The 21,459-nt window shown below is 37.0% G+C and overlaps 1 protein-coding gene across 2 annotated transcripts in view; it reads left to right on the top strand.

Moving 5' to 3' along the window:
• The first annotated feature begins 1,716 nt into the window (after positions 1-1,716).
• kiaa0930 overlaps positions 1,717-21,459 on the top strand; it is a 25,444-nt gene continuing 5,701 nt past the window's right edge. The window contains 5 exon segments of one of the 2 annotated variants that reach the window (NM_001327783.1): positions 1,717-1,947; positions 17,014-17,162; positions 17,290-17,394; positions 17,921-17,998; positions 19,461-19,562. In NM_001327783.1, coding sequence (NP_001314712.1) covers positions 1,806-1,947; positions 17,014-17,162; positions 17,290-17,394; positions 17,921-17,998; positions 19,461-19,562 — 576 coding nt within the window. In that variant the 5' untranslated portion in view covers positions 1,717-1,805. 2 annotated transcript variants of the gene reach the window in all.

Below are 21,459 nucleotides of genomic sequence, written 5' to 3'. Positions count from 1 at the left end.
TTTTTAAATAAGCCATATTTGCGTTAGAATTACTAGGAAAGTGTCCTTTAAAGGGAGTTTCTTTCTTCTGTTGAGCACAAAAGAAGATATTTAGAAAAATGTTTGAAACCGGAAACCATTAGCTGTGTTTCCATCCAAAGATGCAAGTTAGATTTATGCGCAAAACTGGAATATTGCATAAAACATTTGTGAATAAAGCAGCGTTTCTATCCAATGAGTCAAAGAGAACTAAATAGCCACAGATATATACACTAGATATCGCATAGGGACCCTGAGCATGCGTCAATAGCGCCGCCACATTGGTACAGGGCTCCCAGGACAAGTGTCATTCAACCGCACTAGACAAGACAGTGTTATTACGTGAAGATGCGGGACTTTAGCGCTGTCTACGGGTGCAGTAACGAGCAAACAAAGAAAACAAAGCACAAAGGCAGAACATTTCAGAGGTAAGTTTTTTCTGTTTTTGTATGTTATAAACTTGCTAAACAGGTACGTTATTGATGATAACAGTCACTTACTGCAATCACCAAACGGCAAAGCAGCTCCAACTCGCACTAAACACTCGGCTTATGCTAGTTTTGTTGAATAAAATCAGCAAACAATGCAAAAGAAATATGACAACGAGATGCTGCGCTGCCAGAAACTTGTATTATTGTCGGCTAACAGTAGTGAAAGAGTCGCTCATAACAGAGATTCATTCACAAACGAATCGCTCCCTCCGTCAATAAGAGAAGTGAAAGCAGGAGAGGAGCTGTGTTTCAGGACATAAGTAGATCAAGTTTAACAGGGAGGGTGAATAGTACATTTCTGTACACACAAACACAAGCTTTTTGTCAGGAATGCCCGTGCGGTCACTGATCCATCAATGTAGAAAAGTGATGTAAAATTATAATTTTCGTAATTAGAAAAAAAAATTACACACCAACATCCAGGAAAACTCTCGATCATAGATATATGTGTATATGTGTATATCTCTGGCTTTGCATGGCCACAGTCCTCCACTGTACCTTGGTCGCGCATTCATTTCAAAGGAGCGCTACCCTGTAGCAAGATGGCGGCGCTATTGACGCATTCCGTCCAATAGACAACAATAGACCAGGCGACATCTAGTGTTTATATCTATGGGCATCAACGAGCTCAGACTGCAAGAAAACAGTTCCAGATATGATTTTTACTGAGGTAAAGTTGGGTTATATTCGCACATGTGGTCATTTAATGGTCTCTATATTGTTTACTACTCTGATTTCTTTGAATATTGGGTGTGAAATAGCAATTCAGATCAACTTTAGCACTATTTAATTGACCATGAAGTTACTTTGCTAGTCATTGGCTGCTAATATGATCTCTCTATTCAGAAATTGCAAATACTACTTTTCTGAAATGATATTATTAAGGAGAAAGTCTGAATGTGCGATTATAAAACCAACTTTACCTCAGTTTTCTTCTTTATTTGTAGTGTGAGCGCTTACAGTTTATTGCTGATGAATCAACAGAGATCAACAGGAGTCAGGCTCCCTTGTTCTAAATACCCACAATGCATTGTCTGTACTCTATATGTCTTCTCTTGTGTAAAAAGTAAACTCTTAATAAAGGTTTAGAACCACTGTAGTGTGAGTAAATAGTGAGTAAATGTTATTTTTTTTGGGGTGAACTATCCCTTTAAGTGACGCTTACGGCGTGACGTCATGTGCCGAGCACGGGGTGTTCCCGACGCGGCGCAGAGGCAGCTGACGGAAGTGCCCGTGTTGTTGTGTGCCGAGAGCGGGTCTGCGGCGTTACCGTGAGATGAGCGGCGCTACCGTGTCATGAGCTCCGCGCGCATCATGGCAGCTCTACCGGGCCAGAGCGATGATCCCGCCGAGCCGGACGAGTCCCTGCAGCACATGCTGAAGGCCATCGCGGACGAGCGGAACCGCCTGAACGTCAGACAGGACCTCAGCGGACTGGGTCAGTGCGTTCAGCTGTAGACATTACAGCGGTGTCGCGGTCATCATTCATTAATACGTTCAGCATATTATTATGTCATTTTTTCAACACAACCGTCAAACGGGAATCAGGCCGCGGTCAGCCGCTATTGTTTTAACCGGCTGTCCTCATGACATCATTATTCACGAGGCGCGACGCCCCGCGCATGGGATGATGTCATAGGTCTGTGTTTGTCTCCTCAGAGCGTCTGTCTGTCTGTCTATCTGTTTATCTGTCTATCTGTTTATCTATCTATCTGCTTTTCTGTCTGTCTGTCTATCTGTTTATCTATCTGTCTGTATGTTTATCTATCTATCTATCTATCTATCTATCTATCTATCTATCTATCTATCTATCTATCTATCTGTTTATCTGTCTGTCTGTCTGTCTGTCTGTTTATCTATCTGTCTGTATGTATGTTATTCTATCTATCTATCTATCTATCTATCTATCTATCTATCTATCTATCTATCTATCTATCTATCTATCTATCTATCTATCTATCTATCTATCTGTCTGTTTATCTGTCTGTCTGTCTGTCTGTTTATCTATCTGTCTGTATGTGTTATTCTATCTATCTATCTATCTATCTATCTATCTATCTATCTGTCTGTCTGTCTGTCTGTCTGTCTGTCTGTCTGTCTGTCTGTCTGTCTGTCTGTTTATCTATCTGTCTGTCTGTCTGTATGTTATTCTATCTATCTATCTATCTATCTATCTATCTATCTATCTATCTATCTATCTATCTATCTATCTATCTATCTATCTATCTATCTATCTATCTATCTATCTGTATGTTTATCTATCTATCTATCTATCTATCTATCTATCTATCTATCTATCTATCTATCTATCTATCTATCTATCTATCTATCTGTCTGTCTGTCTGTCTGTCTGTCTGTCTGTCTGTCTGTTTGTTTATCTATCTGTTTATCTATATATCTGTCTGTCTGTTTATCTATCTATCTGTCTGTCTGTATGTTATTCTATCTATCTATCTATCTATCTATCTATCTATCTATCTATCTATCTATCTATCTATCTATCTATCTATCTGTCTGTCTGTCTGTCTGTCTGTCTGTCTGTCTGTTTATCTATCTGTCTGTCTGTATGTTATTCTATCTATCTATCTATCTATCTATCTATCTATCTATCTATCTATCTATCTATCTATCTATCTATCTATCTGTCTGTCTGTCTGTCTGTCTGTCTGTCTGTCTGTCTGTCTGTCTGTCTGTCTGTCTGTCTGTCTATCTGTTTATCTATCTATCTGTCTGTCTATGTTATTCTATCTATCTATCTATCTATCTATCTATCTATCTATCTATCTATCTATCTATCTATCTATCTATCTGTCTGTCTGTCTGTCTGTCTGTCTGTCTGTCTGTCTGTCTGTCTGTTTATCTATCTGTCTGTATGTATGTTATTCTATCTATCTATCTATCTATCTATCTATCTATCTATCTATCTATCTATCTATCTATCTATCTATCTGTCTGTCTGTCTGTCTGTCTGTCTGTCTGTCTGTCTGTTTATCTATCTGTCTGTCTGTCTGTTTATCTATCTGTCTGTATGTATGTTATTCTATCTATCTATCTATCTATCTATCTATCTATCTATCTATCTATCTATCTGTCTGTCTGTCTGTCTGTCTGTCTGTCTGTCTGTCTGTCTGTCTGTCTGTCTGTCTGTTTATCTATCTATCTGTCTGTATGTATGTTATTCTATCTATCTATCTATCTATCTATCTATCTATCTATCTATCTATCTATCTATCTATCTGTCTGTCTGTCTGTCTGTCTGTCTGTCTGTCTGTCTGTCTGTCTGTCTGTCTGTTTATCTATCTGTCTGTCTGTCTGTATGTTATTCTATCTATCTATCTATCTATCTATCTATCTATCTATCTATCTATCTATCTATCTATCTATCTATCTATCTATCTATCTATCTATCTATCTGTATGTTTATCTATCTATCTATCTATCTATCTATCTATCTATCTATCTATCTATCTATCTATCTATCTATCTATCTATCTATCTGTCTGTCTGTCTGTCTGTCTGTCTGTCTGTTTGTTTATCTATCTGTTTATCTATATATCTGTCTGTCTGTTTATCTATCTATCTGTCTGTCTGTATGTTATTCTATCTATCTATCTATCTATCTATCTATCTATCTATCTATCTATCTGTCTGTCTGTCTGTCTGTCTGTCTGTCTGTCTGTCTGTCTGTCTGTCTATCTGTTTATCTATCTATCTGTCTGTCTATGTTATTCTATCTATCTATCTATCTATCTATCTATCTATCTATCTATCTATCTATCTATCTATCTATCTATCTATCTATCTATCTATCTGTCTGTCTGTCTGTCTGTCTGTCTGTCTGTCTGTCTGTCTGTCTGTTTATCTATCTGTCTGTATGTATGTTATTCTATCTATCTATCTATCTATCTATCTATCTATCTATCTATCTATCTATCTATCTATCTATCTATCTATCTATCTGTCTGTCTGTCTGTCTGTCTGTCTGTCTGTCTGTCTGTCTGTCTGTCTGTTTATCTATCTGTCTGTCTGTCTGTTTATCTATCTGTCTGTATGTATGTTATTCTATCTATCTATCTATCTATCTATCTATCTATCTATCTATCTATCTATCTATCTATCTATCTATCTATCTATCTATCTATCTATCTATCTATCTATCTATCTATCTGTCTGTCTGTCTGTCTGTCTGTCTGTTTATCTATCTATCTGTCTGTATGTATGTTATTCTATCTATCTATCTATCTATCTATCTATCTATCTATCTATCTATCTATCTATCTATCTATCTATCTATCTATCTATCTATCTGTCTGTCTGTCTGTCTGTCTGTCTGTCTGTCTGTCTGTCTGTTTATCTATCTATCTGTCTGTATGTATGTTATTCTATCTATCTATCTATCTATCTATCTATCTGTCTGTCTGTCTGTCTGTCTGTCTGTCTGTCTGTCTGTCTGTCTGTCTGTTTATCTATCTATCTGTCTGTATGTATGTTATTCTATCTATCTATCTATCTATCTATCTATCTATCTATCTATCTATCTATCTATCTATCTATCTATCTATCTATCTATCTATCTATCTGTCTGTCTGTCTGTCTGTCTGTCTGTCTGTCTGTCTGTCTGTCTGTCTGTCTGTCTGTCTGTCTGTCTGTCTGCCTGCCTGCCTGCCTGCCTGCCTGCCTGCCTGCCTGCCTGCCTGTCTGTCTGTCTGTCTGCCTGCCTGCCTGTCTGTCTGTCTGTCTGTCTGTCTGTCTATCCATCTGTCTATCTGCATGTTTGATTATGTTGCTGGTATTTTTATCTCTTTCTCTCTCTGATATTTTATATTTTAAATATTTTATTCTCTGTGTGATAATAGTAATGTTTTGCATTTCACTTCTGCTTTGCTGAACACTCACCACATCTCACATGAAAGTGTTTTCAACAGTATTTAATACCATATATATATATATATAATTTTTTTTTTTTGCCTGTAAACTAATGTTAATTCACTAAACAAGTGAACAAGTAAACGTTATTCTCCTGTTGAAAAGGGAAGAATGCTAGGGAAATTGACCTTCTTAGTATTTTCTGTTCCTGCTATTTATGCCAATGACTGCTTGCCCATCATTTTTCTGAATACCTTGTTTTGTGTTTAACACAAAACAGAAATTTATAAATGTTTACAGCCACCGGAGTGTGAATAAATTAGCTTTTTTTTAGGTGAAATGTGCCTTTCAGCCCGTGAAGATGATGTAAACGATTGTCAGATTCATTCAAACTCCATTATTGAGAATTTGGCTTTAGTTTCTAGATGTGGAAGAACTGAGAAGTTTCAGGAGCTGAAGTGAATAACAGGTCAGTGTTGTTGTGGCTTTAGATGCTGTGTGTGTGTGTGTGTGTGTGTGTGTGTGTGTGTGTTGAGCTGGCTTGTCTGTTGTTGTCCAGCATCGGCTCAGAGGTCAGAGATCAAGGTGCGCATCTAAGGCTTGTGTACATCGAGACGGTTTTCATGCTTACTGTCAGCTTCTTTTTCAGCATCTGCAAATGATTGTCTTTGGTATTGAGCAAAATGAATATCACCCCCGGATTAGATGATACTGGGAAAATATGCGATGTTGTTGTTGAGTGGTGTAACGGATCACTAATCTCACAGTTCGGATCACGTTATGGTGTTTTAATCACAGATCAGACCCCAACAAGGGGAGGAGACTAATGTCATTTGCTTTCCATTCATTACAAAAACAGCCCTGCAAGACACTTTTGGCTTTAACTAGGGCTGGGCGAGTTGGCAAAAAAAAAAAAAAGTTTTTTTTAATAAAGTTTGACCGATTCACAGTTTCGATTTCGAATTATTATTATTATTATTTTTTTTTTGTGTGTGTGTGTGTGTTACTAGTCTACTCAAAACATTACAACAACATGACTGAAGTAACACTCTCTTTAAAAGTAACTTGAAAAACCATCTGGTTAAGGAACATTGTATTTTTAATGGCCATGTCATACAAAAATCGGTCAAGGCGTAAATAAATGTAAAACAAATTCACGAGTTAAATATCGTTGCTGAAGATTTGAATAAGAAATATTTGTGTACATATTGCAGTTGCAGGAATTCAGAGGTACTTTTTGCAAGTTTTGCTGAGCCTAGGAAAGATTGGCTGTCAGCTCGGCTTTGACTTTGTCTTCTGATTGAATGACAGGTTTTAAAGCTGCTGCCTTTTTTTTTTTAAAAAAGATAGTGGAAGAAAAGGACTGAACATGGAAACTGTAAAGCCTAATTTAACCCAATGTGTGAAGTTGTGGACGTATAGCAGGAGCAAATACAAGCACCAGATGCAGGGGCGGACTGGCCATCTGGCAAACCGGGCACTTTCCCGGTGGGCCGACGTAATTTTTGGGCCGCGCTGATCATCATCTTATGATCTGATCGGCCCATAAAAGGCTTAGCAGCCTATCGTTTTTTTCTGCCTCATTAATTGACGCTCCTGTGATCTGTGACTATCTGAAACTAGATGCTTTTTTTCCCGGACAGACAGACCGGGCCGGCCCATGTGACACTCTGCAGCCCATTGGTTCTTTTCTTTACTGACATTGGGCTGTCCCAATAACAAGCTCCTATTTTGGACTCCGTGTGAGCGTGCGTCGTCTGTGTGTATTTGTCAAAATAGTCGAGAGTCAGAGAGAAGAAACGCAAGGGAGGCGCAGAGAAATGGCGGGAAATACACCGGCGTTTCATTTAGCGATTCTGAAAAGTTCTCCGTTCATTCTAGTTTACGGCTAAAATGTAAATCACGTGACCACACACACTCTCTGCCAAGAGCCAGTAGTTCAGCGGGTGAGCATAAACCCCAGGTGAGAGTATAGTGCATGTCAGACAGTTCATCTGCTGGATCTGATCTCACTATAGTTATTAAACGTGATATTCATCTTGTTGTCTCTATCTAACAATTCTTATGTCTTTTGAATCACTTGTTCTCAGTTAACTGTTTTGGCTGAGTGCGAAGATAAGCTAATATATTCATTTATGTAACCACATACACTGATTCTGCACATTGACTGATTGCTTACCTTTATCATTTAAAATTAATGTACGTTATACTGTTATAATGGCCATTATTGATTATTAAAACTGATATTCTGCAAAAGAGACAGGGTAAAGTTCATTCTTTTCAATGGAAATGAAAGGAGGCAGTTATATTTAAGCCCTGTTTTGTTGTAAATATGCAGAGTGAAGATGATGCTCATATAAATATGTTTGGTGTCTGTTAATCATAATATCAAAATGAAACAAATTTGACTTATATTATGTTTTCATTGTTTAGTGAAACAGCAAGCAGGATGAGGTGAAAGAGGTTATAAAGTACACTTGTTCCCTTTAAAGGTTTACCCATGCATTAGCAGGCAGTTTGTGTTATGTCTATTATTGAATATAGGCTGAGTGAATAGTGTATTAAATAAGCTAATTTGCCTGTAGTGTATGAGTGTGTGTGAATGAGTGTGTATGGGTGATTTCCAATATTGGGTTGCGGCTGGAAAGGCATCTGCTGCATAAAACATGCTGGAATAGTTGGCAGTTCATTCCACTGCGGCAACCCCTGATAAATAAGGGACTTATGCGAAGAAAAATAAATGAATGAATACTGTATTTTTTAGAACTCAACAAATATCTTTATGGACAGTATACAGAAATTAAATTGAGATTAAAGTTTGTATTTATTTATTTCATATATATGGCTTTTGTGTTTTATAGAATATGAGTTGATAAAAATATTGGACGTGCATAGATAGATAGCGTTTTGATTGAATTTAGTGGGCCGCTCTGGCCCAAAATGCCAGGGCCGATTTTTTGCCCCAGTCCAGCCCTGACCAGATGTGTGTCTGATATGAAATAATATATTTAATCTATTTTTCTTTTACCCCTTTTTAAATATCGATCATTTGATGCGCTTTGCTCCACTCTCTATTATGCTGCCTGATCTGTCTGGTTTTCAACTAGGTCCGCTAAATGACGTCATGGGGGCTACTTTCATTTTCACTGCTACTCACTTCTACTCGTGTTCAAACCAAAAGATCGGCGCGGTTTTTCACATGGCAGGCTTTTACGTCCTTCATACATGTTGAGATCGAGTTAATCGACTTGATGAAGCAATAGCCCCTTTCACACAGTGATACTGGTAAATTTCTGGAAAATTTCCGGAACGACTTTACCGGTATATTAAAAAAAGCGCTGTTCACACAGGCGAGGACGTTACGGAATTTTTCCGGAAAAGAGCATTCACACATCCATTCCAAAATACCGGTAAATTCTGACATCATTCACCACAGATGAGCTTTAAACGGCTGCGCTTGTATTTGTAAACATTTGACTAAATTACAAACTCTGTGGATGATCAATATTGTGAACAACTTTCGCAGGATCACTTTCGCATGTCGAGATGTTCATAATATGTGCGTGTGCAGGCGCTCATAGGCGCACGCAAAGCTTGAAGGTAAACAAACAACGGCTTATCATAAGCATCTCATCGATGATTATTTACACAGTTGGCATTAAGAAGAACATATAAACGTGATCTGACTAACTTCTAGCAGCTAAATGTGTCTGGAAAAATATTCAAAGGCTTTTATCCTCACAAACCGCGCGGACGTAAATGCGTCTGACTGTTGTGATTGGCTAAAGCAGACGTCTCACGTCAGCACGTTCTAGACGTGCACGCGCTTATTACGGGAATCTTCCTTCTGCGTTCACACAGCGCAGCATTCCGGCAAATTACCGGTAATGTTACAACTACTCTTTCCGGAAAATAGCCAGAACGAATTTACCGGTATTTTCAAAAAGGACCTGTTCACACATACAAGGAAAGGTCTGTATGTGTGAAAGGGGCTAATGTCTTGACAATCCACACAGACGTGCAACAAGTAAAATCCTACATGACTTCACGCTTCAACAGGCAGTCAAGCAGGTCGCACACCAGAAGTGCCTCGACACGGCGCGGACATTACAGTTTAAACTATCACACACCAAACGCGCACATTCACATGATATTTAACATGAAACTAATCAGATGGTGCTCTGTGGGCCGGCTGAAATATGAACTGCTTCGTGAATCGTGGCTGGGCGGCGCCGGTGTGTGTATAGAAACCTGTTTAGCATTCTGAAATCCATGGCGTGGTGTGCGCTTCTGGTGTGCTTCCTGCTTCATTCAGAATGAACCAAAGCGCATTGGTGCCATTATAATGTATTAAATATCGATATTTTTTTAAAAATTGCGATTTCTCGATTTGATTCAAAATTAAATCGTCTTAAAATTCGAATTAATCAAAAAAAATCGGTAAAATCGCCCAGCCCTAGTTTTAACAAACAGAACTGAGAAGCTGTAATTTAAATAAAAATAAACCGGAGAAATAATCAGCAGAAAAAAATAGATATAAAATATTCAGCACTGTGAAATATTCCTCGTAACTCCTACTGTTGCTGATAACGCTACATGTAGAAATCTAACATTATCATTTGTACCACCCATATTTATTGTAGTCTTAATTTCAATAAACGATTCAGTTCTTCACTCATAAATCTTCACGCTTCATTGCTAGATGATCATTGTTGGAGAGTTATTCAGTGGCATGTTTTTATTGGTTGCTTGTCACCACCTACTGGTTAAATAACGTAATCGCTGCCTACAGCTTTCATTTTTGAGCGTCAAGGTAAACACACATGACGGTGATATTAAACTTTACCATAAACATCAGTGGTTTGATCTGAACTATAAACTCTTCTCCCAGTACTTCTGTCTTTTTTTGACTTTTAACTAATGAAAGATTAAAGACTGAATCTCTTAGGATTAATAAACACATGCAAATCAGCATCAGGGCGACGCAGTGGGTAGCACGTTCCCCTCACAGCAAGAAGGTCGCTGGGTCGCTGGTTCGATCCTCGGCTCAGTTGGCGTTTCTGTGTGGAGTTTGCATGTTCTCCCTGCCTTAGCGTGGGTTTCCTCCGTGTGCTCCAGTTTCCCCCACAGTCCAAAGACATGCGGTACAGGTGAATCGGGTAGGCTAAATTGTTCATAGTGTATGAGTGTGTGTGTGGATGTTTCCCAGAGATGGGTTGCGGCTGGAAGGGCATCCGCTGCGTAAAAACTTGCTAGATAAGTTGGCGGTTCATTCCGCTGTGGCGACCCCGGATAAATAAAGGGACTAAGCCGACAAGAAAGTGAATGAATGAAATCACCATCATTTATAATTGATGTTGCGTGGGTGTTGAGATCCTGATCTTTTAATGATTAACTGTGCAGCTTACAAAGAAATGCATGAATGCAGGCTAAACAAGCAGTGTCAGAAAACACCTTTAATAACCTAAAAAACCCACCACATCCTGAATAACCCACCACAACTACTGCCATCATCATTATGTTTTACAGGAGAGCCTAAATGCTTTCATACATGTGATTTGAATGATGCGAGAGGCGATCTCTCGGTGATTAATCTACCAGTAAAACAATGTATTACTCTGCATGTCACGTGTGTTCCGAACAGTTAGTGTTGATCCGTACGAATCGACCGTGATCCGTTGCACTCGTATTGTTGAGTGTTGCGATAACAATATTTCGTATGATATAACTAACGTGCGAAAAACGTAATTTATCAGCAATTTTAAAAATCATTTTATTGATGTTATATGATCATACTGAAAATAAATAGTTATACGAACACATTGTCAAGATGCAAACATTTAAGCTTTCAAAACACCACGAATGACTGAAAACCATGGCGGACATTCCTGGCATTAGTGTTAATATAATATAATGTTCAGCTAACTGCGTCTACTGGATAAGCAGAGATGAAGAGAGTAAAGGCTGCATCTGATTGGTCAGATTTGGATAAACAACCCATGCGTGCAGCACACAAATGCTTGTCGGATAAAACCAATTTAAATTATTTCGCTTCTCTGCGACGGATATTGCGTATACTGTTATCGTCATACCGGTTCTTTTTCGATACGGTTATACTTTACGACATCGTACAGCTCTACCCCTGATGTTAGATTAACATAAATAAACGTACATGTCATTTTTCGTTACGTTTACTCGGCTAGACCGTTTTTGTGCTTGAGCGCCCTCAAGTGGTGTTTACTGTAACTTCAGCTGCTCCAGGCACATGAACAAAAGTGCCAATCTGATTGGTGGAGCAGTTTTTTGATGCATCAAACATAAAAATAAGCCTTTTTAAAAAAATTTTACATCTGTTGATTTGCATGCTTGATCACGATGGTTAGTTTTGGGCGAACTACCCCTTTTAAACTGCTGGATCATCAGGCTGCAGTCCGGCGCAGTCTTCCCCTTTCTAAATAAGGATATGAGAGTTTGTCAAACGATCATTTCCGTTTTTGGTTGGCTGAGAATCATGGAAGTAAATGTCATGTTAGGAGACAATCAAACTCTGCTGCACTGCACTGTATCCGCGTCAAGAGCTGCTGTCCCAGTTTCACTGTTCACATTCCAGACAGACTGAAAAAAACTAAACAAACGTGGGGCTTCACGACACTGGAGATATTTTTTCTATAGTTATATGTACAAATATAACCAAATGTCTATTTGGAAATAGCTAATCAATGTTTTAAGGGAGCGTATCTGCATAAAGTATAATAAAACAAATTACACGCATTAATAAATAGAGCAGAGCAAATATACAATCAAATACAGTCATTTATGGTTTATTATAGAGTGTTTACGGTGTTCAGACACCGAAATTTAATAATCAAATGCAAAATATAACTGTATCCTTCATTGTGTGATCGTAATAACAATATACGATTCATCTTTAAGCTACTAACTAGGGCTGGATTGAGTACCGCGAGTTGTTGTTGAGTACCGTGATCACGATATTTCCTACAATTTCCCCAAAATGCAATATTTATTAGTTTAAATACTTTATTTAATGATATTACATTAAGTTACAAACATTTTCAGATTAATAAATTGTAATTCAGACTACTAAACTGCGTTGAGGTGCAAACGTTTAGTCTTTAAAACACTGAACGAGTGAAAACCTCTGTCTCTGATTGGCTCCTCTCGTCTCGACTCCGCCTATTACTGCTTATTTTCAGCTCTGGGTTTTGCTTTGGAACGCTCCAGCCAATAGCAGAACAGCAACTACTGGGGAGGCGGGGCTAAATATATCAAGGCGCCGTCTGATTGGTCAAATTAAGATAAACAATGAATGCATAAATGTGATTTATCACACATGTCTGCGATGCGTGTATCGCAAATACTATTATCGTGTTAACGATAAGTTTGCCATATTATTTTTGGAGGCCAAATGAGATTTATAAGGACTTTAAAGGTGCTGTGTTGTAAGTTTTAGACTCTTCTAAAGCATACAAATACCATAATATATTTGCAGATAGCTAGGAAACATGCTACGCTCTTGTTTATCTGATAAACAACGCTGAAGTCAGATAATCTGCTTTGAACATGTGCGTTACGTGCCAGAAATGGCTGTCTTTGTTTTGGTTATTTAACCCACCCAGTGCCACTTCAGCCAATTATATTTCATTCATTTAGTCAGGAAGCCTCTGACAGTAGGCTATGCGACTGCAACGCGACCTCCGGTGGACAGTAGCAGACTCCGAAATGAGACGCAGATTCAGAGTTCCACATGAGGTGGTTGTTAATTAGCAAATACTATAAATATTACTGGCTTGCACTGATTAATTAATTAATTTAGCAATAATTGTCATGTAAAATGGCGTCCAAACTCTCATTATTAGCATTTAACACTTGAATAAAGCACATGAGGTGTACCTAAGCGGATCAGTTTTCTGATGCTCACCTGTAAGAAATAGAAACCTATTCTAAAATATAAATTTCAGGTGTTGGTTAGGACAAAACTCTTTTTTAAGATGGAGAATATTTATCGTGTGTCGTTGCTTTTACTTAGAACACGACTTAAATCTGCCTTAAGGCTCCACAGTCAGGCACACTGCTGTTGGTGTCCTCAATCTGGCAACCTGCGCTTGCGTGTGTATCGAACCAGGTGTGCAATACCGAGTTCATCCACGGGGGGGCCAAACTTACATACTGCACCATTAAGTAGCATTGAGGAAAGTCATTAAATTAGTAATTGAGTTACTTTTCACAAGAAAGTTATTAGAAAAATAATTTGCGTTCACTATCCGAGTGGACTGGATCACTAAACGTGTGGACCAACTTCAGACTTTGCTTTGAAGCGCAGCAAAAACACACGTACTCTTGATAAGACACTGCAATACCTTGCAAAGCACAAAGTTAAAGAAGAAGTGTAACCCTTTACAGGGTCCTCATTGAAATACTCATTAGAAATCCCCTGGAGAGCTACAGGGGGTTATTACGGGACCCTTAAACATGTATGATGTTAAATGAGTATATATGTGCTGTATATAGCTATCGGTGTCAATGAAATTATATAAGCTGATAAGTATACTTTCATTCAGAGTATTATGAGCCGAGACGCATCACGATACAATATTATTAGGGTTTTAAATTCATTGTGATGTTCTGCTATTTATATATTGCATATATTTTTTCCAACTTCAAGGGAAAACCTAAGTTTGACAACATCTTATTTTAACTAAACGGAAACATTGCTCAGATTGTTGATCACCGTTTTATTGCTGCAGTGGAAATGGGATTAGCATCGCGGTGGTTAGCACAGTTGCCTCACAGCAAGGAGGTCCCTGGTTCTGACGTGACCCCTGAAATATGGACTAAGCTGAAGGAAAATGAGTGAATGAGTGGACTTCTACAGGACTGGAAAGAAATCGATATTAATATTCAATCTAAAAGCATAATGAAATATCGCCTATATATTGAAATGTGTCATAATAATGTCTTCCTAAAAATGTTGCGCTAATTTTCCCCAACATGATATTTATTTTCAGTGTAAACTTTTTTTACTAGTGATATCTAGCAAAAGGAGTGAGGTTTGTACCTCTTTTTCCGTGATTTTGTAGCACCATTCATAAAGTAGACAGACACATCTCTCTTGCTAGTTCAGTTCTGTACATGCCGTGTAGAATGTTTGTAAATGCAGGTGCAGCTGCTAAATTTTCGAGAGTTTGTTCAATATGCGATTGGTAATTGAGGAAAAATGAAAGTAAAATGTAGCTGCAGTGTGAAAGTGGGCAGAGACACTAAATTAAATTCAAAGCATTTAGGACATCTGTAAAATGCACAAAGTCGGAATTAATTGCAAATGAAACGTTTACTAGTGGCCAGTGTTACACGTTTAGAAAGTAAATTCAGTGTTAAACATTAAATGGGATCAGTTTTGATTTCATATTTGTCTAGTTCACCATGACAATCGATATCAGCAATAACATCTAAAAGATTGGTCACGCTTTTCGCTTCTTACGGTCAAATCTGACTACAGAACTTTACGTTTGAACTTTCTTGTCCTCTTGTATTAATGTGGTGGAAAATTCGGTGGAGGAACCTTATCGTGGGGCTGTGCGATACTAGTAAAATATGCAGTATTGTTGTTGCGATATATGTATTGCGATAATGATATTTCTTACGATATTTCTTAGCTCTCGATTTCTTACGAACTTGCGAAACGCAATTTTATCAGCGACTTAAAAAAATTATTTATTCATTTTACGGTTAGATTAAAATAAACGTAAAAAAATATCTAAAGTAGTAATGTTTTTTTCTGAGCTAATTAAATAAAATAAGTCAAGTTTAAACGACCACCAATAACTGAAAACATATAATTGAATTAGTGTTGCACGATAGTGGAATTCGGTAATAATCGGTTCTGAATTTTTAAAAACGTCAATTTCTCGATAACATTTGAGCGATGTTGAGCACGGTCTTGAACATCGCTGATTTGCCATTGTGTTCACGTGCTCAACAGAAATGACTGTGATTGGCCGTGGCGGTCATCAGTTTACAGAATTCGTCGCTGTTTACTGAGTGTAGCTACAGATATAGAAACACTGGAGCGTTTTAAAACTGTGATTCATCAGCGGATCGCTCGTTTGTCAGTTTATAGACAGACCAGTTGATCGATGCGTCTTTGAAACGCTCCAGTGTCCCTTTATCTGCAGTTACACTCGGGTATTGAATTCCAGTTGGTGTCTTATTCAAGTATCGTGACAACCCTCGTCTCAGCTCAATTGAAACGAACTCCAGAGAGATTTAATTGTACTGAGAATCAATACGATTGAACTATATTGATTTATTTAGAAACTTTATTTAGAACCGCAGCAAGAACGAAAAGTAACATTGTAACAATTTCAATCCCCGTTTCAGAACAAAACAGTCGATCTACAGGTGTGAAAGCACCTTGAATTACGTTACTTTAAAATCTTTTTAATCCATGTAGGACAGGACGCACATACAAAATGCGCAAAATCAGAATTTATTGCAAATGATAAGTAAACCGGTGGTTATTTTACGCATTTAGGGAAAAATGCGTATCAGTTTTGTACGCATTTAGGGAAAATTATTTTCAATAGGATCAGTTTTGTATTTATATTCGTCAAGTTCTCCATAACATTCAATATCATCAATAACATCTAAAATATTAGGATCATGTCTGACTACAGAACTTTACGTTTGAACTGTCTGTGCTTCTGTATAAATATGGCGGAAAAGATTCGGTGGAGGAACCTTATCGTAAGGCTGCCCGATACTAGTAACATATGCGATATTGTTTTTAAATGTTGCGATAACGATATTTCTTACGATATTTCTTAGCTCTAAATTTCTTTTGAACTTGCGAAACGCTATTTTATCAGCAACTTAAAAAAATAATTTATTCGTGTTGCGATTAGATTAAAATAAACTTTTTAAAAATTTCTCGAGTAGTAGACTTTAAATGACCACCAATAACTGAAAACCTCTGAAAACATATTCTGACTAGTGTTGCACGATACTGGAATTCGGTACCAATCGGTACTGAAGTTTTGAAAACGTCAGTTTCCTGCTAACATTTGAGCGATGTTGAGCACGTTCTTAAACGGCGCTGTTTTGCCATTGCGTTCATAAGTGGCAACCACAGATGCAGGGATCGTTTTAAAGTCACGATTCATCAACGAATTGCTCGTATGTCAGCTTATAGACAAACCATCTGATCTTCGTGACTTTTAAATGCTCCAGTTTCCCTGTATCTGTGGTTACACTCAGTAAACAGCGGTGAGTTCGGTGAAGTGACCGCCAATCACGGTCATTTCTGTTGAGCACGTGAACACAATGACCAATCAGCGCTTTATATGAACGCGCTCAAATGTTAGCGAGAAATGGACGCTTTTAAAATTTCAGTATGGATTGGTATCGAATTCCAGTATCGTGACAACACTGATTCTGATTCTTATTCACTGTTTGCATTTTAATTGGTCAGATTTATTGCACTTCTCTACGATGTGGATAGTACTATTATTGCAATACAACACTTTGTCGGTACATTCCTACTCTATAGGTGCATTTTAGTGTAACCTTCAACAAGTCTCTTAGTACTTAGCTAGATTCTTGTTGCTTTTTATTTGTTTAGGGTGCTTTAAGGATGACCGCATCGTGTTTTGGACGTGGATGTTCTCCACGTACTTCATGGAGAAATGGGCGCCACGGCAGGATGACATGCTGTTCTACGTGCGCCGCAAGCTCTCGTACGTCAGCGAGGACAACACAGAAGGGAAGAAGGTGAGAATCGATAATAGTGTGGCAATTACAGCAGCTGTTTTAATGCGCCAAGCGTGAAACATCCAGGCAGACGGAAAGCAGTTTGACTTGAAATAAGCCCGTCCTAATCTCAGAGCATTGTGTTTAGGTGGAGGTGGAGGTCTACAGAAGAGACTCTAAAAAGCTGCCTGGTCTCGGAGACCCGGACATCGACTGGGAGGAGAGCGTCTATCTCAATCTCATCCTGCAGAAAGTAAGCAAGCCTCGATGATCAGACGCCGTGATTGTGTTCTTCTTAGTGGAGTAAGAACTTAATCACAGGAGGACACTAAAACGACATGATGAAGAGAAAAATAGACTTGATGCTGTGATTTTTCTATTTTAACGTCGAATTTTTGACACAATTTTCGCTTGTACATCTTTAGCTGAGGTCGATAAACATAGTAATAATAATGCTGTGAAATGATTTGACAAGAGTATTGAAACATATAATCAGATTTTAATCATAAACTCACAATAACAACCTTATAATGACCTCATGTTTATGACAGGTTTATGACAAGTTATGTTGTCTTGATTATATCCAGTTGCCCTGACAAAAACAGGTTATGTTGTATTTGTTTATATCCGGTTATGACCACAAAGACATAACAAACAATGCCATCTTTGCATTTTAAATGACGCAACTGAGCGAATAACCCTCGATAACTCTCATTAATATTCATGTCATGTCATTGACGTTTTCTGTACTGTGCCTATAAAGTGTCTTTGTCCCTCAGCTGGACTATGTGGTCACCTGCGCAGTTTGCACACGCTCAGATGCAGGCGACATCCACATCCACAAAAAGAAATCACAGGTACGTTTGTGTGTGGCTGTTTATAGTCTAAACTTAAAGATTTAAGACTTCGGACTCTATTTTAACGATCTTTAAACTCACTCCGTCAGCCGACATATTTAATTTAGTTTGTTAAGCGCAAAGATTAGTGTCTAAACCATTTCTAAATTCAGTTCTTGTTCCAGTAAAGGAATAAATGAACAATAATAACGAAGTGCGATCAGGTTATATCCAAACACACGTCCTGTTCTTATGCCCCATATGGTGATGCGGACATCTCCAAAAGCCTTCAGGTGGACAAATCTACGCTACAGTAAATAAAAATCTGCATATAATAAATAATACTGCTAATAATAATAATATACCGAGGAAGATTGTCGTGAATATACTTTAAAGGCCCCCTGAGATGAAGAAGGGATTTCATTTGTAAAGATGTATATAAATAACGTGGAAGCATTTAAGGCGTATAACTAACGCGCTCTGCTGGACTATAGAGCGACTTTTAGTTGGTCAATGGTCTATTTTTAGTTCCTTAAAATAACAACGCCTCCTTTATAGACCAGCACACCCATGAGTCCACAAAGTGGCGCAAATGAATTGGCTATTTAAACAACGTGACGGAAAACGTGAAAATTAGGGTTGCGCTTGTCTGAAAATAGCAGCAAATCACGCCAAACACGTCTTTTTGCGCTGGGTAGGTCTCTTTAAAATTGTACAAAATTCGTAGTAGTAACAGAGTGTTGCTGTTAAGCTAACTGTTTTATAACAAGGTGCCTATTAGAACGATAAATGCAATTCAGTAATGATCTAGTAATTATTTGTTTACTACAAGACATCAAAGTAGTGGGGTTGACCGATTTTTTTTTTTTGTTCAGCACAAAGCCACTCTTATGTTATACGGATATATTTGTAATAGCAAAAAATCACAAGAACACCAAGTGAAGATCATCTTGCATGATGATTTTTGTAAACGTCCTACTGTAAATATATCAAAACTCTATTTTTGGTTAGTAATATGCATTACTGACAACTTAATCGGGACAATTTCGATGGTAATTTTCCAGATTTCTAATTAACATATATATATATATATATATATATATATATATATATATATATATATATATATATATATATATTTATATATATACATATACATAATATATATATATATATATATATATATATATGTTTATATATATATATATATATATATATATATATATATATATATATGTTTATATATATATGTTTATATATATATATATATATATATATGTTTATATATATATATATATATATATATATATATATATATATATTTATATATACATATATATATATATATATATATATATATATATTTAGCTATTAAATATTGAAAGCTAAATAATTAAAAAATTGACACTTATGACGGTCAAACTGCAGCATTATTGTTTGGATGTATGGACTAATGAAAACGGCGCATCTCTTCATTTAACAGCAAGTGTTCGCCTCTCCGAGCAAACATCCAATGGACAGCAAAGGGGAGGAGTCCAAAATGAGCTACCCCAACATCTTCTTCATGATCGACAACTTTGAGGAGGTAACCGTTCATTCTCGGAGCGTCGATGCTAACGCAGCAGAAAGTCTCCGCAAAATGGAAGTAGCGGACACTTTTATTGCAGTATGTTAATGTTTTTCCAACTGAAACTGAATATTAAGTAGGAGGCGAGGCTTTATTTTGAGCTGCGTCATCATTTTCTCATAGCAAACTAATTAGAGGGGCGTGGCTTGGAATATTAGTCAAACTCTGACATCATCAGAGAGGAACCCCTCGTTCAAAAGCTCAAGCAAATGCTCAGACTTTGATTGAAGATTACTCAAACGAACATGTTCGTCCAGTGGGTTAACCTGCACAGATTCGTTGTTCAGCTAGCGAACAACAATGTGCGCTAGCAAAATAAACATTGTAGATTTTGATGTAACCCGGACTTTAAGAGGCATGTATCATGAGGTAAATCAAAGGAGAGATCATGTTACTGTGATTGGTTTCTAAGGGTGTGTATGAACAGGTTGAACAGGTTTATTATGGGGTTTTTCGATAGCAGCTTAGCATTGTTTGACTAGTGCGGATTAAGCTTTCTCTTTGAACAGCCGTTTTTATAAACCTGCTTACACTGTTATATAAGGGTTCTTGCACCACAGAGTTGGCTGCCGATGAGTTAATCTAGAAAACGCTCCACACAATAGCGATAGTTGTTTTGATTGTGGTTGCACCGTACTGTAGTGTGTATTTCTATAGCCGCTCAGGGTTTGTTTATTAAAAAAAGGATCTTCCTGTCAAGTTTTGAGGCAGTAAAGGCTCGAACAGGGAAGTGTGTGGGTTGTTTTGAAGATGCAATCTGTGTTCTGTTGTACTGCAAGTTAATCGCATTCATCAAACACACACTTTTTTTTTTTTTGCTAATTTTACACTTTGTGTTTGTTTGTTCATTGTTTACACTTTTAAATGGTGCTTACATTTAATTTAATATATAAAAATACATAAAAATAGTTTAATAAAATTTAAAAAAATTATCGTTTAGGTCAAAATATATGTTTGTCTATAGAGTGAGGATCAAATGTTCAACAAATGTAAGTGACGAGTTTTATAGTTGCTCTTAAGTGAAACGAACTCTGAAGCTTGTATCTGCTCATTGTAAATTGGGATAATGAGGGAATAACACACACCTGGCCATGGAACAGCTTAGAAGCCAAGTGTCTAATTAATTTTGGTCCCTTAACAAGTGGGAAGCAAATATGCAAACTGTTGTAATTCCTACAGCGTTCACCTATCTATCTATCTATCTATCTATCTATCTATCTATCTATCTATCTATCTATCTATCTATCTATCTATCTATCTATCTATCTATCTAAATATCTATCTATCTATCTATCTATATATATATATATATATATATATATATATATATATATATATATATATATATATATATATATATATATATACATACATATAAATATTCGCTGTATATTCTATTTGTACAGTATTGTTGCTCTACTGTATTTCTCAGTGTTTGTGATTTATATATTATACAAGACAAAATCATACCTATATACCAATATATCTATTAGTTTTATCTGGTGAAACTATATATTCAATATCGCAATATATATATATATATATATATAGTAGAACAATAAAATATCGCAATATCCGTTTCTTTTTCAATAGTAATCATTATGCTCTGTCTTAAAGTTGAACATCTACATCTTTAACTGTGTATATTTATTTACGAAATATTTACATATTTACGAAATGTACTAATAATGCGCACTGAAGTAAATTGTATCATGTTATTTTTAAAACAATTCAATATTTATTTATACAGCACATTTATATATTTATTTATCTTGTATTTACGTTTTGTTGTCATTTATTTCTATAGCGTCCGCGCTGATCGTTTTAATAGTAATGAAAATCATAACGTGTCATC

The sequence above is a fragment of the Danio rerio genome, chromosome 4, assembly GCF_052040795.2.
Source record: "Danio rerio strain M-AB ecotype USA chromosome 4, GRCz13ab, whole genome shotgun sequence".
Lineage (NCBI taxonomy): Eukaryota > Metazoa > Chordata > Actinopteri > Cypriniformes > Danionidae > Danio > Danio rerio.
The sequence above is the reverse complement of the archived record's forward strand: the minus strand, read 5'-3'. Positions and strand labels throughout refer to the sequence as shown.